This window comes from Gadus chalcogrammus, chromosome 12 (genome assembly GCF_026213295.1).
Source record: "Gadus chalcogrammus isolate NIFS_2021 chromosome 12, NIFS_Gcha_1.0, whole genome shotgun sequence".
NCBI lineage: Eukaryota > Metazoa > Chordata > Actinopteri > Gadiformes > Gadidae > Gadus > Gadus chalcogrammus.
Window position 1 is genome coordinate 936,087 of NC_079423.1, and position 18,997 is coordinate 955,083.

At 45.6% G+C, this 18,997-nt stretch overlaps 1 protein-coding gene across 4 annotated transcripts in view; it reads right to left on the reverse strand.

The window, feature by feature from the left end:
- The window catches only part of LOC130393779 (uncharacterized), a 55,009-nt gene that overhangs the window by 16,757 nt on the left and 19,255 nt on the right, over positions 1–18,997 (reverse strand). For 2 of the 4 annotated variants that reach the window (XM_056604502.1, XM_056604500.1), the window contains 4 exons: positions 18,680–18,969; positions 16,348–16,768; positions 9,778–10,985; positions 2,251–4,550 (listed from right to left, as the gene is read on the reverse strand). In XM_056604502.1, the coding sequence (XP_056460477.1) occupies positions 4,323–4,550; positions 9,778–10,985; positions 16,348–16,768; positions 18,680–18,969 (2,147 nt within the window). In that variant the 3' untranslated portion in view covers positions 2,251–4,322. Of the gene's footprint in view, positions 1–2,250; positions 4,551–9,777; positions 10,986–16,347; positions 16,769–18,679; positions 18,970–18,997 lie in introns of those variants that run through there. The other 2 variants (XR_008897153.1, XM_056604501.1) reach the window with 2 other exon arrangements.

Consider the following 18,997-nt stretch of genomic DNA (forward strand, 5'->3'; position numbering starts at 1 on the left):
TAAGAAGACCGATGAGTTTTTGTGTTTCAACCAGCGGTGGTGCATTGGTGGTGTCATATGCTCAGTGGACTCCACCGAAGGAGTCTCTTTCCAGTTTTAAGAATCTCTCTCTCTCTCTCTCTCTCTCTCTCTCTCTCTCTCTCTCTCTCTCTCTCTCTCTCTCTCTCTCTCTCTCTCTCTCTCTCTCTCTCTCTCTCTCTCTCTCTCTCTCTCTCTCTCTCTCTCTCTCTCTCTCTCTCAGATATACAAACATGCGGGCACACACAGTGAGTGTGGCAGTGCTCTGCAGGTGCCTCACAGTCAGTCTCGACGCACACCACGTGTTTGCACATGAACCGTCTATGGACAAACTTTGATATGCACTGCATTACCCTTCATTAGGGAGTAGTTAGAAATGAATTAACCATCCCAAACTTACAAAATGCATAAAGCATTGTGATGCATGCAAATGTCTGTCAATGTCCACATGTCAACAAGTTAAATAAATAAGTCCCCCAAAAACAATCATCATTAATTATGCTCTGGGAATTGCTCAGAGCAATCTCATGCCTCTAAAGAGAACACATTAAAGACCTATAACAAAACAACAATCAAAAAAACAAACACAAAAATAAAGGCTTGCATTTAATCTTCATGCAGTTCTCTGTACCACGGAATAGAACCACAGCGTTCCGACACGAAGGCAAGGCTGACTGCTCCCCTGGCCGGCCAAGGGTTCAACTAATCCCCCATTCATGAGCCAAATACCATCTGTGTTTGTTCGGCAACAAAGGGGGCACTTGTTAATGACTTTCCATGTCTTCACTGGGCCAGGGCTACAATAAGCAGCTGAGTTTGGAAGGTCGGGGGGGGGGGGAGTGAAGTGTGTTGTTGTGGAGGGGTGTGGGTGAAGGAATGAGCTGGCAAAGCTGGTTTCAGATCCATAACTGTGCTGAGCACTCCCTTTTACGTGGATGACGGAAACATCATGGTTCCTGTCTTTTATTCAATCCAAGACATGCAGGTTTCCTCTTGAAAAAAGTTCCCAATTGGTCCACTGTACTCTTAAAGGGAAACTTTACCCATTTCCATTAAGCTTTGTATCGTTAGAAAGAAACCCACTCATATTTTTGAATGGTCGTGCATCATTACCATTTTTCTGGAGAGATCCATATTGATCTTCAACACTACCTGTTTAAGATGACGCAATATGACGAGGATTCTCGTAAGACTACAAGCACTAGTCCCACCCCCCTATAGGGGGTGGGACCCACTGACGCTACAGACCTATTAGAGCAGTGCCAGTGGGTGGGACTTCACCAGCAGAAACTAACATCCACAGCATCTGAAGCTAAGCTAACAGAGGCTGTTGATAAAACTGAAGTACAATGGCGGAAGGTACAGGATCTGACAAAGAAGATGGCCCCATGCAAAATTACACCATTTCGAAAGAAATACAAACGAGGACTAATTCACTGAGTTCACCAACTAATACTCTTCACTAGAAATGTTGTGTGAAATGATTTTCAAGCAGTCTTGCGGTATCAGCTTGGTAGATGGAACAGTGAGGTGTCCGATAGGCGGAGATCTAGATCAGCGGGAGTGGCCAGCGAAGCTGTGCATCTAGGTGCATGCTGGGAGTTGTTGTCTTCAATCCACAAGCGCCAAAAAGTCCCTTTCTGCTTTTTCTCAGTCAAGACGGCACCAAATTAGAATTTTATTTTATTATTCGACTTCATATAGGACCCAATTTCAATACATATTCATGCCTCCACTGGTGAAATGCTCCTTTAATAAGACAGGTCTTGGTATATGGTGTGCATGGTCAAAGTATCTATGGATACTAACTTTATTCCTTTTCTGTATCCGGAGATAAATTGGGAGGGATTATTTCCGCACTTTAAGGCCCCGCTCAATGCTGACCAATGACTCTTCCACAAGGCTGACCAAAGTCAAGATATAACTTCTCCTTTGGTCCATATCTACTTCATGCCAGTGGCGTTTCATTTCATTCATTCGGGGCTAAAGCCTCAGATAGTATTTAATTAGCCCCGAATCTTATAAAAAAATATAAATCAACTTCCTTTTTTTTCTTTTGCTTGCTTTACACTGGAAAAAAACGTGGGGATTCCAGGGGCATCTCAAAGTAGCGTAGTCCTTGATAACATAACCAGACTGTTAACCACCTCAAGTGAATTAACCTATCCTATCTCCAGTCATATATATATATATATATATATATATATATATATATATATATATAAAGTGCTGTCAAGCGATTTAAATATTTAATCACGATTAATCGCATTAATGTCATAGTTAACTCGCGATTAATCGCACATTTTTTTCTATTCTAAATATCCCTTGATTTCGTGCTGCTAGATCAGAGAGTGTGTGAATAAAATATATTTGGCAAGATGGATATAGGAAGAGAGACCCGCAGTGAATTCAACCCGGTCCACTTGACATCGGGTAGGTGCATGACAGTGGCAGGCCTACCGTAAAACTTCAATAGCCCAGGCTTTTATTTGTTTCAATTTCTAAACTTTCGAACAAAATACTATGGGAAATACTATAACATTTATTATTTAAACCAGTATGAATATTCCTACCGTACGTAGGCCTATACACATTACCAGGCTATCGAATAACGCCTACACACACACACACACACACACACACACACACACAGACACGGTGGGGAAGTGGTAATCGGGAGAGTCGGGAGAATTCCCGGTGGGCCGTTAACGTTTTGGGGCTGTCTAGAGGGGAGTAACTGAGTGGCCCCTCCCAAAGTGGTACAGCCCAGGTGGGCCTTGAACTGCGATTGGTTAAAAAGACGTAACAGCTAATGACAACAACTCTCGTGTAGGCTCGAACAGAGTGACACAAAAACACACGCACACTTTTAAGAAGTTTTTCACCCGCTCCCTATCCTTGATTCCCCCAACAAGTTTGTGCGGCGTACTTGTTGTTTTGTTTGCGGTGTAGCTAGATCTGGTATGGTGTTGTAGTTTTTCTAACGTGACTAGTTGTTGAAACTGAAGTCGAAAAAACGACAACGTTTGCCAAGCCGGAAGAGCGTTAATCGCGCAATAAAAAAATTAACACTGTTAAACTGACAGCACTAATACACACACACACACACACGGGCTCGCTTTGGCCTTACCTCAGAGATTATCCATATCAGGCCCGGTTTGGCACAGCACAGTGCTTTTGAAATGATAGTGGAAACTCAATTCAGCTCGGCATGGTATGTCTCAGCACATCCAAAAGTGAGAATGCAAAAAATGGTGTGTTTGTGAATGCACACTCGCACACACAAGTGTAAGATCCATGACCATCACAAACTGACATCTCCCTTATTGCAGTTAACAATAACACCATTGACCCAACTCCAACAAACACACACACATGAGTGAAGCATCCACCCTTTTTCAGCTGGGCAGGGTACATTTGGACGGTGAGAAAAGACTGACAGTCACCTCCAGCACTGGTGCCCTTTTTTCCGAAGCCGTTCAACTGTTAACTGTGTTTTCTGCCCTGCAATGCAAATGTATGCCGATCAAAGCATCCGCATGATAGAAGGAGGCCCACAAAGGGCCTCTTCCCAAAACCAACAGCAGCTCCTGTCGCCTTCCTCTTTCACTGTGGGAAGGGAGGTGGGAGAAAAATCATGACCATGTTTCTCCTCCATGAACTCCAACCAAATACTTTCTGTACACCCTCTACACCCATCTTAAACACCTACCTTCCCCATACATCACAGAGAGTGATGCATTATGCTTAAAGTGACAATATTATAATACATATCATAATCTGATCATCACACCGAATAATAAACTTTTAGAAACAAACCCTATTGTATAAAAAACAATCAAATACTTTCTACCTCTGATCCCAAGACCGAGGAATGGAAGGGACATTCTTCGACCTCCACCACAGCTCCACAGCCTTGGAGCCATAACACAGTCCAATGAGATAGCTGGTTGAACTACAGGTGACTGCAACTCATTTTGTTGGTCAAGAGTTGGTTGTATTCCTCTGTATGGATCCTTAACATAATTTTAGAATATAATCTGAGCCTGTCAAAGTCTGAACAAGCACGACGTATATTAATGGGGCGCTATTGCCCTGAAGTATTCAATTGCTTTGCCGTTTTTGAAGATCATTGCTGCAGCGTTTTTTTGCTGCAAACCCTTCTGGACCAATGCAATTGTTGCCCACAACAATACCAAAGACGAAAAAAAAATCTTAAATTGGGAGCCAAGTGGGACGAAAAAAAGATAAATATATATGCGTGTGTAGATTGTGCGCCAGCATAACCTGAACTGTGATGTTGGTTAACTACAAACAGAAAACTCCTCGAAATTTTTGCAGACAGTCAATGCAAGCATGCCTTTGCTGTGATCGTTATAACCATGGTGTTGATGACTACAGTTACCTGTGATGACATTGATGTCGGGATAGGTGTTCTCACACAGCTCTGTGGCAAGGCTGTCTCGCTCAAACGCCTCCCGTAGCTCCTTCTTCACCACCGCCGAACCACAAAGACGGTAGAGACCCACCACCTGGAAAATCACGCACACACACATACACCAATACACACAGAAACAGACAAAGTAGGTCAAGCTAGATGGACATTTTTACAGCCCTATCGATCAAGTCTACGTCCGTCCAAACAATGTGCTATTGGAAAAGGCCTAATATTGAATGACAACTTGGCTAGAACGCAGGAATGTGTGGTGAAGTCCAGCAGTCTGAAGTCCAACTCAGGATAAATTACTTATGTTGTGTGTCACTTAATGGGATAATTAATCGCGGGACCCATTTTAGTTCATTTAGATTTGTTGTTTGGATTCCTGTAAAGATATCGAAGCATGACATTATGTGATTAGACTCGAAAACCCAATTCAAACGATTAATTTTAGCAGTGAAAATGCATTGTATCCTAACATCAATGTCTCAAAGACGCAGCTTCAGCCAAACAGTCCCCAGGTAGCACAGCAGGTGGCAAGCCGCATTAGCCATTTTGGGACTTGTTGAAGAAATGGCAACCAACAAGTAAAAGTAACCCTGCCAACTCATGTACTCACAACATACATAACAACACAAAAGCACTGTGTCCACTGTCCACCCAGTTCAACTCACCCTTAAAGTGGCAAAATGCCACTTCTCTGCAACAAAGAGAAAAATGTTGCTAAAATAATACGAAATACTTATACTACTATACTATACTATAACTATACTATAAATATGACACAGGAGATGGAATTTCCTTTAAGACTTTTTATTGTGCATAATCATCAATATCATTATTATCAGAAAGGAACCAGGAACCATCACCTTATCATGTCGGAGGTTTGTTTGAACCTGAGGGCTATCTTGTCTGGAGCCTGGGGCTCCTGGTAGGGTCTCCCATGGCAGAGTGGTCTCAGGTGAGGGGCCAGCCTAAGAATGGTTCACAAAGATTTCATGGAAAATAGAGCAAGAGGAGGAGAGACCCTGAACGGAGGAAACCCAAGGCCCCCGTCTGGAGCCAGGCCAAGACGGAGGGCTCGTTTTTGAGGGGCTTGCCACGGAGCCCGGCCGAGCACAACCGCCCGCTCCGGCCTGTGGGCCGGCCACTCACAGGAAGACCTGCTGGGGTAGAGTGCGCTGCCACATGGCAGAAGCTGGCCCTTGGGACGTTGAACTTCACCTCGCTGTGGGGGAAGGAACCGGAGCTTGTGAGGGAGGAGTGGGAATGGTACCAGTTAGATCTGGAGGGGCTTACCTCTAAGCACTGTCTCAGCTCTGGAACCATACTCCTGAATAGGGGTTGGACCGGGCTGGTGTGAGGATACTCAGAAGTGTTTACCCCATTGGACGAGAGGGTGGTCAGGAAAATAGTCTGACTGACGAAGGAGGCCTTCCGGGATGTGTTATCCCGGAGGAGGACCGAGGCAGTTGCAGAACTCAACTGAGGGGATAGTCGGACGGTAGAAGGAGCACTTTGAGGAACTCCTGAATCCGACTAACACGCCCTCTATGGTAGAGGCAGAGCAGGAGGCTGATGGGGGTTCTTCGTCAACTTCCCTGGGGGAAGTCACTGAGGTAGTGAAACAACTCCATAATGGCAAAGCCCCAGAGATTGATGAGATCCGGACAGAAATGCTGAAAACTCTGGTTGTGAAGGGGCTGTCTTGGTTGACACCCCTCTTCAGGCCGTAAGAGTCTTGGACAGTGCCGAAAGAGTGGCAAACCTGGGTGGTGGCTCCCCTGTTCAAAGAGGGGGACCAGAGAGTGTGTGCCAAATACAGGGGTATTACACTACTCAGCCTCCCTTGTCAATTCTATTCCAAGGAGTTGGAAAGGAGGGTTTGGCGGATTGTCGAACTTGAGGAACAATGCAGATTCTGCCGCGCGGAGGTGGAACCACAGACCAGCTTTTCGCAAGGATCCTCGAGGGGGCCTCGGAGTATGCCCATCCAGTACTACATGTGTTTTCAGGGCCATCCAATCTCTATACTCCCAAAGCGAGAGCTGTGTCCACGTTCATGGTAGGGAGGTGTTGCAGTTCGGTGAGCTTAGGATCTCATCACTGCTTTTTGCAGATGATGTGGTCCTGATGGCATCATCTGCCTGTGAACTTCACCACTCACTGGATCGGTTTGCAGCCGAGTGTGAAGCGGCTGGGATGAGGATCAGCACCTCTAAATCTTAGGCCAAGAATTACCTATATGTAACCTTACACAAAGTAAGTAAGTTGAACAGGTCATAACAGGCTCCTTCAATCCAACTCTTCTTGCTTCTCCCCCCCCCCCGTTTTGTTGGAAATAGGCCAGACTACCTGGACATCTCTCCTACATGTGTCAGCCTGGAATTTGGCATAGCAGGCCATCTGCTGCAGTTGCCCTGGCAACTCAGTCAGTGGGCTGTGAATGGCAGGTTGAGACCAGGTCGGTTATACACACAAACACATTCCTTCACAGCCTTTATATGTTTTGCCACGGACCACTGTCTTAATAGTTTTGTTACACATCCATCCAGCCAAACTATTGAGGGAGTGAGTGAGTGAGTGAGTCCTGTGAGGTGGGCAGTGTTTCGAAACCCTTAAACGAATGGGGAAAAGAGAACGAGAGATTAGGCAGGGCCTTAGTTTTGTGCGTGAGTAAACACAAGTCATTGGGTACAATGAACAACAAGTCCATTGAGGAAAATAAAAAAGAAACCCTTTTTCTATGGGGCTTAGAGTCACAGAGCACAAACAAGGAACAGCTGGTACCATTGACGAGTTCCTTCCTTCACTCCTGAGTCCTGCTGCCGGGCAACACCCACTAGCAGCAACTAGCTTGTGAATGTTAAGGCCCAGAGAAACAACAATGGATCAGACAATCCAACTTTCTAGACAACAATGGCAGCCAGCATTGTGTGACTGCAGGACTGATATTGTCTATAGACAATATTTCCCTGAGTTTTGTACCTCTGCAAGATAAGAATTATCCTCACCACACACACACACAGGACAGGAAAGAGACATCGGTCCTCAGCTCTGTAAAATTACAGATAGCAGCATAGTAGTGGAGCAACACTTTTATTATTTCCCACATTTATGTAAACTACGACACACACACACACACACACACACACACACACACACACACACACACACACACACACACACACACACACACACACACACACACACACACACACACACACACACACACACACACACACACACACACACACACACCTTTCTGAGTATAAACCGTCCCCAACACATAGCAGATGCCAATTATTATCCAACTGGCTACAATGTCACCACCAAAACTGTGCTAGGGCTTTGTAAAAGGGAGGGGAGAGAGAGACACAACTTGGATACCTGTTTGGGACGAATACAAACAACATAACAATAGCAGCAGCAGCAAGATATCTGGCATCCTGCGTCCAAATCCCCGTACCCTCCCACAGACCTCACCCTCATGGTCACTAACCTGGACACCCCCTAAAACCTACCCCCTAGTCACGTCATCTCCAACAGGGGACAAACACAAACCCACCTTACACCTGACATTTGTAAATCGCTGATATTTCACAGCTGAACAACTGTTTTCTTTGTTGTATAATGGCAGATTATTAAATGATTGTAGCATATACTGGACACCAACGACACTTAGATATTAGTGCATGCATGTGTTGGATCCAAATAGAAAGAAAACGTTATTATATTCATGCTATCAACTTACATGTCAGAAATGCAATGACAGCACAGCACTGACCCAATCCAGCACTGAAATCCTAGTTCACTCATTTGTCACATCACGCATAGACTACTGCAACGCCCTCCTCACCGGACTCCCCACCAAACTCATCAACAGACTGCAGATCATTCAGAACTCAGCCGCCCGGATCATCACCCGCACCAAATCATCTGACCACATCACCCCTGTCCTCATTCAACTTCACTGGCTCCCAGTACACTACCGCATCCAATACAAAACCCTACTCCTCACCTACAAAGCTCTCCACAACCTAGCCCCCAGTTATCTCTGCGACCTCCTCCAAGAATACACTCCCTCCCGCTCCCTCCGCTCAACCTCTGCTGGACTACTATGTATCCCCACATCACGACTCACTTCAATGGGTGCCCGGTCATTCAGCTGTTCAGCACCCAGGCTCTGGAACTCCCTCCCCCCACACATAAAACAGTCAGACACCATTACAACCTTCAAGTCACAACTCAAAACTCACCTGTTCAAACTCGCACACAACGTCTAACTGATCACTGTTTTGATTGTTTTTTTTGTTTTGTTTTGTCTTGTTTTTGTTTTATTTATTTCTTATTGCTTATGTTTATTTATTTATTTACTTATTTATTTATTTATTTATTTATTTATTTTTTCCACAATGTCTTTTTTTTTTTTTTAAATATGTATGATGACTATATGCTCTGTAAGGTGACCTTGGGTGTTTTGAAAGGCGCCTCTAAATTAAATGTATTATTATTATTATTATTATTATTAAATCCACTTGAGCAGGTTCAACTATGGTTTATGTCAGACATTACATGTGACCACCCAGAAAACACCACTACAGAACACAGCAACAAGAACTGCAGGCAACTGGCGGTTACCTAGCAGTAACCGTGAAATGGGGATGGGGAGAAGTGTGTGCTGCTTGACAGATGAGCGTTTCATGGGACTTACTGTTTAACCCAGCACCCTCTGCCCCTGGCATGCCCCCCTATAGTGAGCTACCACAACCAATGGCCTGACAGTTTTACTGCCAGTCTTGGCCTTAATTAGGAGGAATAGGATTCTCTTATTCCTCCTGCACGCTAGTGGCAAAAGGGCTGGCTTTCGCTCACCCTGGACCAACTCGCAAGGCTTGAATGGGAGAGATCTCTCTCCCTCCCTCTCCCTCCCACACAATCCCTCTTGGGCTCCTCCCTGCAGCTCTCCCCACTCAGCTGGATACAAAGGCCACTCTAAAGGCATAGAAGGAAGTGCAAGCACCAGGGTTGTGGTGTTCTGTTCTGTCTGGTTTGTTCCATGAGTGTGGATATAGGACACTCTTTTATGCATCACCAATGGCTGCAGGGCCAGAGTTTACTAAACAGGCTTACTGTACTTTATGCACTTACTGCCCTTCCCATTAGCGACACAACGTCATTAAATAAACCTACCGCATGGCAGCATCATTCAAGGTAATGTTAAAGTTTTGTTTCCATAACTCCATTACTTCAGAATTACTATTGATAATATTTTCTTCAGACATGCTTCAGCTCAGGTTATTTAAGGGGTTCTGACTCACCTGGCAGCCTCTATTCTCGATCTCAGTGATGCACTTGTGTATGAGCAGTGGCACCAGGAGCCCCGTGCTCTCCCGCTCCACCACGCGCCACGCCTCCACGCCAAACACCCGGCGCTCCCGGCTGCCGTCCCAACCCCCGTCCAGTGAGTTCTGCCAGTGCTCCATGAGGTTAAGCTTAACGTAGATCAGCCCACGTGGCTCCAGCTTCACGGTCAGCTGGTGGCTGCGTGTTACGCGGAAAAGCGCCGGCAGCACAACCATGCCGTGGCAGCAGACGCGGTTGCGCTGCTTGGGCGCTGATTCCCAGCTGAACACCACCAGCTTGAGGTGCTGGGCGTTCTCCAGCTCGATGTTAAACGTGTGGTCCATCTCCAGGAAGCTGGTGCGGCAGGTGAGCAGGGCAGTTCGTGCCTTGTTAACAGAGTCCACCTGTATGGCACAGTAGACATCACGTGAGTCCACGCGCGGTAGCTTCAGATCCTCTGCGCCATAGAAGTGTAGGCTCATCAGCCCCGAGATGTACTGGCTGCACTTTGGCTGCAGGCTGAAACTGTATGGGCGGAAGGCGTCGATGTCTAGCTCAGTTCCGTGCAGCTTTGGAGGGCCCCCCCCTCCGGCAGCAGTCCCCGTGCCCCAAATCGCCTTTTCGGCTCCCACACTCCCGGGACCCAACTCCTTACACTTCCGCCCACTGCCCTCCGTGCAGCCGCGCTTCCCAGACTTGGCGACCAGCTCGGGGGTGTCTCCGTCACTGAGATAGCCACCTTTAATGGCCGACTTGGACACGCCACTGTTCTCCTTCTTGCCGTAGTTGTGCTGGGTGGAGACACTGCTGTCCAGGTGGTAGCGTGAGATAACGTTGTGGCTCGCCTCCCCTCCTCCACCGGGCGTAGAGAACCTGGGATGTCTCGAGGAGTTTGCCATAGCCTCGGGACCCGAGCTTTTCAGCCTAAAGGAGTTGGCCCTGGTCTCTGATTGGCTGCCTCTGTTGCCCCCGCCACTGCTGCTGTTGCCGTTGCTGGGGTACCCCTTGACGCTAAGCTTACGACTCAGCTCCGGAAGCCTCTTCATCTTCATGGAGATTTTCCTGACCGTGCGTGGGGACTTGATCTTGTCAGGGAAGGACCAGTTCAGGGAACTGGGCTTCTTGGCTGGGTTGGGGCTGGAGGGAGGCGAGAACCCAGCTGCCTGGGGATCATCCGAGCCTTCTGCAGAAGAAAACATACAACATGAGGACGTTAATAAGTCACTACTTACATACTATCACTGAAATCCATTTTTGAAATGTACCAAATGTATGATGCCAGTTTAAATACAATTATTGATTTGAATCTCTCATGTACACACCCTAACCACAGTCTTAACTGGGGCGTTTGATTATATTATTACTATGAACCAATCAAAGTTTATGAAATATTAAAATAGGTTGTTTTCATATACATCTTTGAATTAAAATCTATGATACATTGCTATATGTAACGCCTTCGATGGCAATTCCAAAAATCCAATGCAAACTGTTGTAGTATCATGAACAAGAGATGGGTTACGCATTATTGTGTGCTTCAATACTGCTGTGAAATTTCAAAAAGTACTCTGATAGATGGCATAGATGCACATTTAGATTAAGATTAACATTTTGGAGAAAGAGAGCATGGAGGGTGGGTAGGAAGAGAAGAAGAAGAGGAGAACGAGTGAGGGATTATATGGCTAGTGGAGGGAATTTTAGGCTTCCTCAGCAGAACTCCAGGTTCACAGTTACAGTTACATTGGAATTTGCCAAATAACGAGGGGACATCGTAGTAAATTTTAAATCGTCAAAACAGAGTGCCCCACTCCCCTTTTAGGACCACTGGAACTCTGCTAAGAAGATTCACTTCTTGACTAGCCTGCCACTTTTTCGCACATTATAAAAAAGGTACTTCAGGGGTCCCTTGGGACCCCTGAAGTACACACACACACAGGCCCCCATCCCAAGTCACCCTGTATCTGACGTCTAGGAATGTAGTGCTGTTGAAGTCTCCTTAACGTGCAGAACAGACAGGTGCGGAGAAGCATGGTCTGGATGGGTGTGTGTCTGCACGTAAGTGTTTATTAGTGTGAGTGAGCATCCGTTATTATGCGTCGGGGCATGTTAGCATGTGTAAGCAAGTGCATGCCTTAACCCCATTGGGAAGCAATGCGTGTGCACATTCTCAGTTCAGGGTATATATGTCATTTGTGTTTGCACAATGTGCTTTGGGGGGGCGATACTGGGCTTTGCTTGTAAAAGAGTGTCAGAAAGTGAAAGTGAGTGAATGAAATCCAGTGTGGGTTTAGAATATACAATACCTAGGTACAGACAGACAGACAGACGTCCTGATAGACGTCGGAGGTAAACAAATCTGCTGTCCCTGTAAAACCCTTGAGTTAAATGGTGTGTGTGTGAGTACGAGTATGCTTACAAACATGGGGATTGTACATAGCGGGAAAAATGCCATAGTTGTCCCATGGTTTCTGCAATCTGTGACTAGGGCCCCAACCGACACTGGACTTTCTTTCCCTCTCCGCCTCCATCTCTCTCTCTTAGCTTCAACACATTCAGCAGCACAAGGGGCCCTTCCTTTGTAAGTGACGCCCAGGACACCCAGTGTGTCATGTACATTGGAAACAGAATCCCTGCTACTAGAACAAGGCATGCAGGCTCTCCTCCTCCTAGCACAACATGGCCCCCTGCCAAGGCCATGCTCATGCAGTGTTGGCCACCCTGCTGCAGCAGCAGGAGCAGCAGCGGCAATTCCAGCTAACTGGTAACTGTAGCAACAAAGTGTCAACTAATTCAAGGCCACTCTGCAGGGAAGTACAGTCTTGATAAACTGCTGCTGATGATGATTAAAACCAAACATGAGAGTGGTAAAGGCTCTGTAATAAGTTGCATCTTTACAATTCTTAACTGTAGTAAAGTAACAGAGACCATGTAGCCACTTTCACTAATTAACAAAATGTAATACTATGACCATTATCTCCTGAAAGTAATGCGTCTGCCTCACAGACAAAACCTGACGACTCCAATCTTCCTCTTCTAGATAGATAAGATAAGCAACACAACCCAAGCTCTCTCTCCATGTAATCCTAGTTGTTCAGGCTAATTCTAGGCCACTTTAGGCGGCCCGGCCTCCTCACTGAACTGCACTGACCTAAACAACTCCCAGAAATAGCCCTTTACATTATGAACCATCCGCCAGAATCCCACAGCACGACGTGGGTAGAAAGATGCAATATGGACATCGTATAAACTACATCAATCACGACTCCAGCTTCTATACAGGGCATTGAGGGAACACTACGACCGGGCAATTGGCTGCAAGACCCATCTGGGGAGTATCCGGCGGCCCAGAAAAGCAGCCATCCGAACAGAGGAGGGCCATAGTCATACCAAGTCGTCTGCATCTGAACCACTTCATTAATGCAGCACTCTCTTGTTCCCATTCAATCAAGGAGGCTGCTGTCCATTTTTAGATCTTCACTAAGTGATATCTGTGCCCTCCCAGGTTGATAACACAAGTTACATCGCCAGACTAGAACCCTGGATCTGCTTCAACACTATGAGTCCATTGACAGCTCAGACATTTTCAGAACTTAAAAAAAGGTGAAAAACACATGACCAAGTGTTGCTGAATGTGAACTTTTGAATTTAGAAGCATTCTTAACCACATACAAGGAATCCATTTATTGTCCTCTTCACTGCAAATATGTACCTGCTCTTTCATCTGTTCAACCTTCCTCTTCTATTACACATTTCAGAAGACATTTCAATGTATGTATGTATGCATGCATGTATGTATGCATGTATGTATGCATGTATGTATGTATGTATGTATGTATGTATGTATGTATGTATGTGAGTGAGTGAGAGAGAATCCCCTTATTTCAGTTGTCTCAGGCTCCCCTGTCCCATCCCCCTTCCTACCAACTAGACGAGAAGCACCATGTCATTCTTCTGTAGAGCCAACTACATTGGCAGCAAAGACAAAGAAATATACCAACAAACACACACACGTGTACAGGAGTGAACATTGTTGCTAAGGTCCAATCCCATTTCCACCCCTTACCCCTCCCCCTTGTTTTTGTAGGGGTAGGGCTGTCCCAAATCTCATTTGGGTTAGGGCTAGGGCCAAGACGTAGGGCTACGTAGCCCTTGAAATGAAGCTTCCAAAAAGGACCACACTTTAAAGGGAGGGCTTTGAGGAAAAGCCGACCATTAAATTTGGCAGCTGTCTGGTTTTTCTGAGCCCCTTTACTTTATTATTTATTTTGTGAAGCGCATTGGGGACTAGAAATGTGCTATACAAGACTGATATTATTATTATTATTATTACTACTACTAGTTGTTATCATTCGGAAACACGCCTACTCTTGGCCTCTGTTGACGTAGCAGTCCACGAGCTTCAAGCGATGATGACTCGACGTAATGGAGGGGTGTCTCATTTCTTAGGGGAACGTTTTACCCGGGGCAAGGGGAAGGGGGAAGGGGAAAGGGGGAGGGGTAAGGGGTGGGAATTGGATTGTGCCTTAATGTTGATTTAGATACAATATCAAGGCAATGTTTAATGCGCCTATCCCCTGCTCCTTTAACATTCCTTAAGCACCCGCATATCCCAAATACAGGCTGTAGAACATCGTCAATTTATGTCATCGCTTGTATAGCCGGTGTGTGTTCCCTCAATGTGAGAGGGAACACACAGTCTAAAGTGTTGTTCTTGGCTGCTGAGCCCAAGTGTGGGATAGCGTCACCAAAGCCACAGGAATGGGAGACAAAGTCAACAAGCTGGCAGTTCCGGAGCGAGACACGGTGGACGTAGGTTGGGTGGTGCTGGTGGGTGTAGGGAGACTGGGGCTGGTTTATACAACAGCAAAGAGCACAGCAAGAACACCAGCTCAATGGGATAGTGCATTTACTCATTTGAGAAATTAAACGGGTCCAACACCAATGTCTATGGTTATTTTTGGCTAGTGTCAGCTTACCTTTTTTGTTGGAATCGGCCCACATTCTATAGTTGTTTTTGGGTGTGTTTGTTGGGGCATTGCAAGCTTCCTTAAACTAGGTTGGTTGAATGGCAGGGCATCTCGTCTCTTTTGAATACTAGAATAACATTGCACCAAACCTTTTCATTCTAAAACAAAGATTCCCTGTTTGTCGATGAACAAAACTCCTTCACCGGATTAGAATGTGCTGAACAAGCTAATCTGCTCTGCTATTATGTCAGCTCATACCTGCCTACCCGAACAAGAAAGCCCCTAATTTCAGCAGACTGATGACAGCAGCACATTTCAAAGAGGCCTGCGAAAAACCAACCTATCAAACTGTATTTAGAAATGAGCGCTCCCCCTCCGTAGTAGAGAGTGTATCTCTGACTAGCATTTGGGTACAAGGAGACTCCTCTGGGAGTGATTGAATCCTTATCCCAGAGTGAACGTCTTGGGGGGTGGGGGGGGGGACGTGGATGGTTGGAACAGTGAGCCACCAACCATGACTGTTTTCCAGGTGTCAATCAGTCTCCTCTCGGTTGCTTCAAGTACTTATGGTCCAAACAAGGAAGGATCAGTGTGTGAGAGTTCATTAAATTCATTGTTTCAATTTTGTAGCAACTAAATTATTTTATAAAAAACAACTGTATATGCAATGCATATCTTTATCTATTTTAAACGAGGCCACATCAAACCATTAATTATCAATGACAGAAGTGGGGTTTATTGTCTTCTGAGCAGAAGACAATTAAAGTTAAGTTAACAAAGGCATAGCTTTGGTCTTCAGATGTACTCCGTTGGGGGAGGGGGGGGGGCTGTTGCATGCCACAGAGAAGAGTCGTTTAGATTTATAATTATAAGGACAGCTCAAACAGTTAAAACTACCATGTTGCTACAATAGACACGACAACAGGTAGGAAGTCAGGAGAACAAACAAGGAAAAATAGTCCATAGGGAGGGACTGAGTGTCGACATAACACTGGTCTGAGACAACCCATTGGAAGAAGAAAACTTGCAGATGTAGAAGCGACACACACACACACACACACACACACACACACACACACACACACACACACACACACTTGAATAAATGTAATATAAAGAACATTCAAATTTTTTGTGCTAGTTTTCATATTTTGTGGAAGGTATTAAAGAGTCTACAACATGAGAGATGGAAGATTACTCCCTGCTGATGTGTAACTACTGTTCCACTGTTGAGTGACACTGATGGTAAATGCTGTGATTAAACAGTGAGAGGGTCATTGTCAGATCTAATAGGACCTTGTTTTGCTCCTATTTGATCTTTGTTTGGTTTTGGTTCCCAATCTCTCAGTTTTCTTATTTTCTTTACCAAGTAGCAGAAACATATCTGAAGGCCTAGCAGCAGCCAGAGAAAACTAAGAGCTAAATAGACTGTGTGTGTGTGTATATATATCTGTGTGTGTGTGTGTGTGTGTGTGTGTGTGTGTGTGTGTGTGTGTGTGTGTGTGTGTGTGTGTGTGTGTGTGTGTGTGTGTGTGTGTGTGTGTGTGTGTGTGTGTGTGTGTGTATTCCCTTCCTCACCCGTTGCTCTGCTGCCGGAAGCCCCCGCCTCCTCCTGAGATTTGCAAGAAAGCATCTGCCTGTGCAGATGTGGTGTATCTATGGAATGTGTGGCATTTCCCTGGCTCCCATCTCCTCCTTCACCTCCGCCAGCAATGAAGGCCAGGCCCCCGCCTTCCCTAAGCCTCTCTGGCCGGGCCGTGTTGGTGGAGGTGTCTGGCGTCCTACAGGAGCCTCCATCCCAGCACCTGCTTGGCCTCCTCTTTGGGGCTTGGCTCTCCTGCGGAGGTGAGGCCACTGGTCTCCTAGAGGGGGGGTTGTTTTTGGTCACCTGAGCTGGTTCTTCGTCCTCAGGGATGGGGTTGTACCAGATCTCACCCTCGTCATCTGCATCGTTTTCTTCAGCCGGGTCAATGCACCGGATCTGTGGTGTGACCCGGGCCTGGCCCACGCAAACCGTAGACAGGGAAACAAAGACATTAATGTAGTGATATATTTTCTGCAATAACAAATAGTCTAAGACATTCCTCGCCAACACGTTGCTCGCTGGGACCCTTTGAGTCGCACGTCATGGATGTTCCAATAGTGACAATTACTGCACTTTCCATCTGTGCAGACTGCTGTGAATGGAAATAAATATAATACTATGTAGCGCTGACCTGCCGTATTCACTCACTGCTGCGAGAGGAGAGGGGAGGTGCTCGAAACCTACCGGTCTGCTAGCACGGCGAAATGCCATCACACCCCGCTGCACCATTTCCGGGTCACAGCTGTGGTACATGAGCTGTGTTCGAAATCGTTCCCTATTCACTCACTCACTATTCCCTATAGTGTTCATGATATAGTGCACTACATAGGGAACGAACAAACAAGAATTCGGACACTACGCTGAACATTTCTAAACGTCATTTGCGTCAGTAAATGCGCCGGGTATTTGTGTGACGCAGACAGATGCGCCCAGATCATGTAAACAAACCGGGCACTCTCGAGGAAAGCTGGAGGTTGTATTGATGTTGAATGTTGCATTTCCTTGAACAAGGTTTTTCTTATTAATTTTGAATGTTTAATTTTCTTGTTAAATTCCAAATAAATTTGTTGATATTTCTAAACGAAAGCCGGAGACTCCATCTTTAAATGTATTCGTTTTCGCCGCTTGCGGTTATTGAGCTTCTTCTTCTCCTCTGGAAAAACACGTCCGCATTGCATTGTGGTATATGGGAGTAACACGTAGGGAACATCATATGTACACTCACATTTTGGGTATTTTAAGTGCACTATATAGGGCATGAAATTAACCACTGAGAATTCGAACAACACTACAAAATAGCGAGCACCCTATATAGTGCACTATATCCGTGAGAGGGAACGATTTCGAACACAGCTACGAGCTGTGTGTCATCAGCGTGTGTCATCATGACAGCGCCGCCGGCGCCGACGCATCGAAACTTAAATCAGCGGAGGCTCACGGCTCACACTGGTCCAAGGGGAAGACCATCGTATTCGTTTTTAAGAAAAAAATCGAAAAATAAAAACACGATTATTTTCAAAGTGATAAATTATTATAAATAATTAATATTATACAATTATTATAAAGTTGCCCCCCCCCCCAGATAGTATCGACTATCGGCGATCGCTAGGGGGCACTATCGGATGATGGAAGCTTGTAGACGATTGCCCAACCCTATTGGGCACATTGAACAATATAATTGTATTATTGTGCCTTTCCTTTAATTTATGTTGAGATAAATTGGCAATGACTGTCAGTAACCATTCTTATATTTTGAGATAAATGGGATCATAATTATTCCTGTTATTCAATTTCCTTTAATTGGTGTTAATGGAGAGCATAACAAAAACATAGGCTTATTTTAAAGAGCTGTTTACACTTATTTCAATTAAGAAGATGATTTTGAATGGAGTAGCCCTTCATATAGTTTCTCATCTATCGGGTAGCCCTCAGCTCCAGAAAGGTTGGAGACCCCTGGTCTAACAGACTGCAAGAGAAAGTGCTTTTTTTTCGTTCAAATGCTTCACTGAAAGAGCTTCACTTAATTAACTTATTTTCAACGAGAGATGGAGGATCACCAATAACTTAATAAACACTAGGTCAAAAGCATCAGAGTGAGTATGAAGCTTTTGTAGAGGACAGCACATTTATAATTTGATTAAGGACATATTTAGCAAGTTGACAAAGTTTGGGATGGACACTGGCTTGGAACTAATCAAAATACATAATAAGAATGAGCTACTATGGTTGTTGGCTGTAAAAGAAGAAAATTAAAACATCCCCGAAGATGATTCGCCAGTATAATGCTCTCCACATCTGTATTAAAAAGCCAATTATCACCAGTACCTGCGGCAGGTGAAAACGCACTGGGCGTGACGATGAAACCCCTGGGGGCATCAGGAGTTCAGGGGAAGAACTGGGACGAATGAGAGGCTGGTCACGTGGGGCCTGTCCTCCCTCCTCATCAGCCCCAAGATCACCAAGGGGCTCCTCGACCCCATGGACCCTCCCCAGCGAGCTTTGCTGCAGCCAGTTGCGCTTCTTGGAGACAGTAATGGAGTTGAGCATCGACCGACAACCGGGCGGCTCATTGGGTCGTTGGTTTGGCTCGCGGCCCTGTGCATTCTCATCGGGAACTGAGGGAGAAAGAGAGTATTGTTGTTG